General features: G+C 39.3%; 1 protein-coding gene across 1 annotated transcript; it reads right to left on the bottom strand.

Annotated features, from left to right (window-relative positions):
• Positions 1 to 2,089: 2,089 nt before the first annotated feature.
• LACBIDRAFT_322387 (uncharacterized protein) lies at positions 2,090 to 3,044 on the bottom strand (the record flags this gene model as incomplete). The annotated part of the gene is made up of 6 exons (XM_001875909.1): positions 2,090 to 2,136; positions 2,166 to 2,200; positions 2,464 to 2,529; positions 2,696 to 2,715; positions 2,765 to 2,801; positions 2,875 to 3,044. The coding sequence occupies 6 exons, from the start codon at positions 3,042 to 3,044 to the stop codon at positions 2,090 to 2,092; spliced, it is 375 nt and encodes a 124-aa protein (XP_001875944.1).
• Between the last annotated feature and the right edge of the window lie 2,568 nt (positions 3,045 to 5,612).

Genomic DNA, 5,612 nt, shown 5'->3' on the forward strand with positions numbered 1-5,612 from the left:
ACATGATCAATTTCCAAAAATGGTAAAAAAACAAAAGTTGTAGCTCTTCACTGTAGCTTCCTGAATCAGTTGGAATTATGTCCTAAAGTGCTTCCATTGTGGAGATATGAGGTAAAAGGTTTTCAAAAGCACTGCATTTTTTTTTGTTTTTTGCATTTGTCTACGTGAAAAGAACACTAAACAACATGATTTCAACAGATTTAGAAAGCGAAGAGAAGGGGCTACAACTATTGTATCATGGGAAATTTCTCCCAAAAAGGAAGGTACATGCCCTAAAAGGGTAATTGACACTGACAGATGCTGATATACTACAAAAGTCAGTTATAGACTACAAAGTTGACTAATAGACTACAAAAAAAGACTACAAAAGTCGGACATAGACTACAGAGTTTACTAATAGACTACAAAAGTTGGACATAGACCACAAAGGTCAGACAAAGACTACAAAAATTAGTAGTGTCCGCTTTTTGAGACTACAAAAGTTAGTAGTGTCTGCTTTTTCAGACTACAATGGCTTGTAGTGTCTGCTTTTTGAGACTACAAAAGAGTGTCTGCTTTTCTGACATATAGTTTGTAATGTGGTTGACTATGTATGTATAGGTCATTGGGGATATGGTTGAAGGATTGGGTGAGTTGACATTTTGCCACTCATGAATTGTTAGTTTTGATGTCAGGTCCATGGCTGTTTTCCAGACTTGCAATCTGTCCTGTCTTTTCACATGAGAAGTCACTATCCTATCTAGTCTAAGGGTGTGCTTCACATGAATCCTGGATAGACATTGAGAAACATAGAGGACCAAACCACCTATATAATTCACTTTTGGTACCTTTAAACTAATTTACTCAAGGCTGACCCCAGTGGTGGAGGCTTGGACAATGACAACTGGTCTTGGTATTGAAAGACATGACAAGTTGCACTGGTAGGACGGAGAATTTATCTCTCCAAAAAAATCATGTGAACACTGACTGTGGTCAGACACAGGACAGCAGATACTGATATGAGTGGAAGGTTGACTAACATCATAGATAGGATAGTGGCTTATCATGTGAAAAGACAGGACAGATTGCAAGTATGAAAAACAGCCATGGACCTGACATCAAAACCAACTATTCATAAGTGGCAAAATGTCAACTCATCCCAATCCTTCAACCATATCCCCAATGACCTATACATACATAGTTAACCACAGTACAAACTATATGTCAGAAAAGCAGACACTGCTAACTTATGTAGTCTCAAAAAGCGGACACTACTAACTTTTGTAATGAAAAAAGCGGATACTACAAACCATTGTAGTCTCAAAAAGCAGACACAATTAACTTTTGTAATGAAAAAAGCGGACACTACAAACTTCTGTAGTCTGAAAAAGCAGACACTACTAACTTCTGTAGTCTCAAAAAGCGGACACTACAAACTTCTGTAGTCTCAAAAAGCGGACACTAGACCACTCTCCCAATGACCCATTGGATGGACCCTAATAGCTATTTTATTGCTATTATGGAATATAATGATAGCCCTGGGGGTAGGTATGAAATTGGAATGAAATATTGAGAGATACTCAATGAAAAATCCCAATGAAAGCTGTGGAATATTCAATGAAAGTGCACATTATTAATTATGAAAGAAGCAATGAATGCATATAACCTAGCCAATAAAATATTTATTGAAATGCACAATGAAAGCACCCAGAATTGATAATGAAATATTCAATGAAAGTGCACAGCATTAATTATGAAAGAGGCATGAATACACCTAACCTACGAATTGAAATATTTATTGAAATTGCACAGGGTTAATTTATGAAAGGGCAATGAAAATGGTTAAAATTCCTAATGAAATATCCAATGAAAGCACACAACATTAATTATGAAAGAGGCAATGAATACACCTGACCTAGGGAATGAAATATTTATTGAAATTGCACAACATTAATTATGAAAAGTACAATGAAAGCATCCAATATTCCTAATGAAATATTCAATGAAAGCATCCAATATTCCTAATGAAATATTCAATGAAAGCGCACACCATTAAATATGATAGAGGCAATGAATACACCTAACATAGTCAATGAAATATTTATTGAAATCACACAGGATTGATTATGAAAAAAGCAATGAAAGTGCCGAAAATTCCTAATGAAATATTCAATGAAAGCGCACACCATTAATTATGAAAAAGGCAATGAATACACCCAACCTAGTCAATGAAATATTTATTGAAAGCTCACAGGTTTAATTATGAGAAGTACAATGAAAGAACTGAACAGCTTTAATGAAATATTCATAGAAAGCGCATGATAATAATTATGAAAGGTTTCATGAAAGCTCCTAAGAAATGTTATGAAATGGTCCTGTGGTCTTTGCCTACATTTTATGAAAAGAACATAGCCTTTATGAGAAAGAAAGACACAGGACACACCTATGAAAGGTCTTTCATAAAACTTGTGGACTTATACACACAGCTCTATAGGCAAGTACCTTAGTTTTATGATAAAGGTGGTAGCCACTTGTGACAGTTGGACACGTCTAATTGACGCGTTCGTTACGCGTATGATGTGACAAGGTAAAATCTAGGGTTAAGGTTCTTCGGTCACCACACGTGACTATAGGCCCATAACCTATTGAATCTAGACCCTAGATAGTGATGAAAGATACTCAGTCTCGGTTACAACGGACTAGATTGATCCTGTACCTAGATAGTGATGAAAGATACTAGGTACAGTAAGTAAGGGTATTCTGAGTGTGAATAGAAGTGGCTCACCTTAGTCTCGGTTACAACGGACTGAGGTGCCCATAAGCTAACTGCGTGTTTATATAGTAATGTATGAGTGGCTAAGGGGATAAAGGAAAAAGAAAGAAAGAGAACCTAACAAAGGGGTATGCACGGTGTCGTGACATCCCAACACTGTGGGTGCTTGTGCCCTTTGGTCGTTGTCATGGGCCATTCGTTGTTGTCTGTCCATGGTGGTGGGTGGTCGTTGTGGGCATTTGTCGCTGTTTGTGTTCATGGGTGGTTGTTGGTTGTTGCTGTAGGTGGTCATTGTGGGTGGTTGTTGCCGTTCGCCATTGTCGTGTGCTGGTGGTGGTGGTTTGGAGAAAGGAAGCCACATCACATGTTGTGACAATGGCATCATGTTTGTACTCCCACATGAGATCACATGTATATCTCACATGAGGGAATTTTCACCTATCCCATGGAATTCCACTGGATGGTCCACAGATTTGATAAAAATTTCATGGAATCTGGTGGGACTCAATACAGACTGACAAGACATAACAACAAAAATACCATTCCATGTATATTCCGTGCACAGTCCCACAAAATGCCAAATTCCATGAATAGTCCCATGGAATTCTGGGACTGAGGTGGAATTCCGGGCAGAATTAGTGGGGGAGAGTAAAGACCTCTCTTTTTCTATTTTTACACTTTTCCCCAAAGTTTTGATCAGGCTGCATAAGAGTATGTACATTGCCTCATGATTCTTACATTTTTGTACAGTATATAAGGTGTCCTCCCACCTCATGAATGGAGTATCTTTCCTTTCCCCCACATTTTTCCCTGATGTCTTAAGAATCTTAAGTTTTCAAGTTTTTCCCTCACACATAACATTCTCCTCCTCTCTAAATCTCTTAGTCCTTCATTGACAACTCTCTTCAAAGGCTTCAAATTCAACCTCTGTTCTTGCAAATTAACAAGGACAAGCATTTATTCAACCACACACATACTTTTACAGTTATGTTCCTGAGTGTTCTATATATGTGTTCTCACATGTACAAGTGCTAAGTATTCTTTCATCCATCCTTTGTCTGTATTCACCTGTTTCCTTCTTCCCCATTTGTTTTGAGGTAGACAACTGGTTTCTGTCTCCTGTAGTTGAACTTGTGTTCTTCCACACTATTAAGAAGACACACAGACCATGTTGTGAGCTTATGACACTTTGTTGATATAATTGGATGACAGGGCACCACTGGGAGTATTGTGAGACATTGGACTTAGCAGTAAGATGCTGAGCTCATGTCTCAGCAGCACCATGACAGGTAGTGTTTGGAAGTCCAGTCTCATGACTGGAAAAAGACTGTAACCAGACTGGACCAAGACCACAAAAGACCGGACCTGCGGTTTGGTCTTTTTATTTTTGAGATGTAAAGACTGCAAAAAAACCGGTTAACGTTCAAGACCGGTTTGGACTGCTCTTTTGTAGCCCCTTAAATACCCTTTAAAACGCACCCAAGAACGTACGATTTGGTCAAAAAACGAGAGAGATATGAATTAAAATGTAAAATACTTTTGGGAATAATAGATGTACCGGACTTATTTTATAGAAGCACCAATTCCTAACAAAATTTGACGTTCTTGGGCTCGTTTTGAAGCTAATAAAGATGTTAATAAATTTACCAATTCATAATTTTAAAATATTGGCCTAAAGACCGGTCATAAACCAGTTAAAACCAATGCAGACACATGCATGGGCCAAGGAAGTGCCCTGATGCACATGACAGAGGCTCCTCAACACTACATTGCTCAGCAAGGTTGCTGTGGGAGCAAAGTGCAACTGAGGAGGTGTCATTGCATAGCTGTGGAAAGTGGGATTTTGATGACACACACAAAGTTGCAAGGAAGCTATGTTCCAGTACTTCTCAGTCCCCCACATATTCCTGCAGGACTGAGAGGATTCCCCAGGAATCCTGCAGGACTACACTATAATTTTGGTGATTTTGAGTTGGAGGACAAAATATCTGTCAAGTCCTCAGGAATCCTGAGGACTACATGTCATTTAGCCATCCTAATCACTTAGCCAGAGGTCATGTGACTTAGACTTACTCTGATAAAGTGACTTAGTGCTAAATATTCCTTATGATAGGTAAATTTGACCAGTGAAAAATGAGGTGTATTAAATGGAATTACATAAGTATATTTACTACATTTAATTTTGAAGGGAGGGGGGAGGGAGTGATGAATAGTGATGAAGGGAGGGAGGAAGTGATGGAGGGAGGGAGTGCTGGGGAGAGGCAGTAGGGGGAGGGAAGTGATGGAGGGGGGAGGAAGTGGTGGAGAGGGAGGGGGAGAGTGATGGAGGGGGGTGAGAGGGGGAGTGGTGGGGAGTGAGACAATACTTTCCATTCCTCCACTGATTCCTACTGGATTCCGCGGATTCCGGCCGGAATCCAGGAATCCAACTGGAATAGACAGAAAATCTCATTATTTAGGTTATATTTCACTCTTCTATTTCAGACATACGTTTTGGAACAGGGGAATTGATGAAAATACACTTTAAATGTGACTTAATGTGCACTTATCAAGACCTCCTGAATTACTTATGCAATGTAGTCAACCAATCTATTATTCTTTTCTATGTTGATAACTTAATCCTAAGAATTTCTTATCACACTTAGATTTGAACAGAGAAAATTGTAGTATATTATATTCATTAGAACTACATACTCTACTACATGAGGGGGGGTAGGGAGAGAGTGGTGGAGAGGAGAGATGTGGGTGGGACAAGCTTGGGACGGGGGGTGCTCACCTAGGACGACAAACGACGACTTGCGTCATTCGTCGTCTGGTTGCCACGTCGCTGATAGCAACGTGGCAACGTGTTGCCGCACTC

This window comes from Laccaria bicolor, genomic scaffold (genome assembly GCF_000143565.1).
Source record: "Laccaria bicolor S238N-H82 LACBIscaffold_3 genomic scaffold, whole genome shotgun sequence".
NCBI classification, from domain to species: domain Eukaryota; kingdom Fungi; phylum Basidiomycota; class Agaricomycetes; order Agaricales; family Hydnangiaceae; genus Laccaria; species Laccaria bicolor.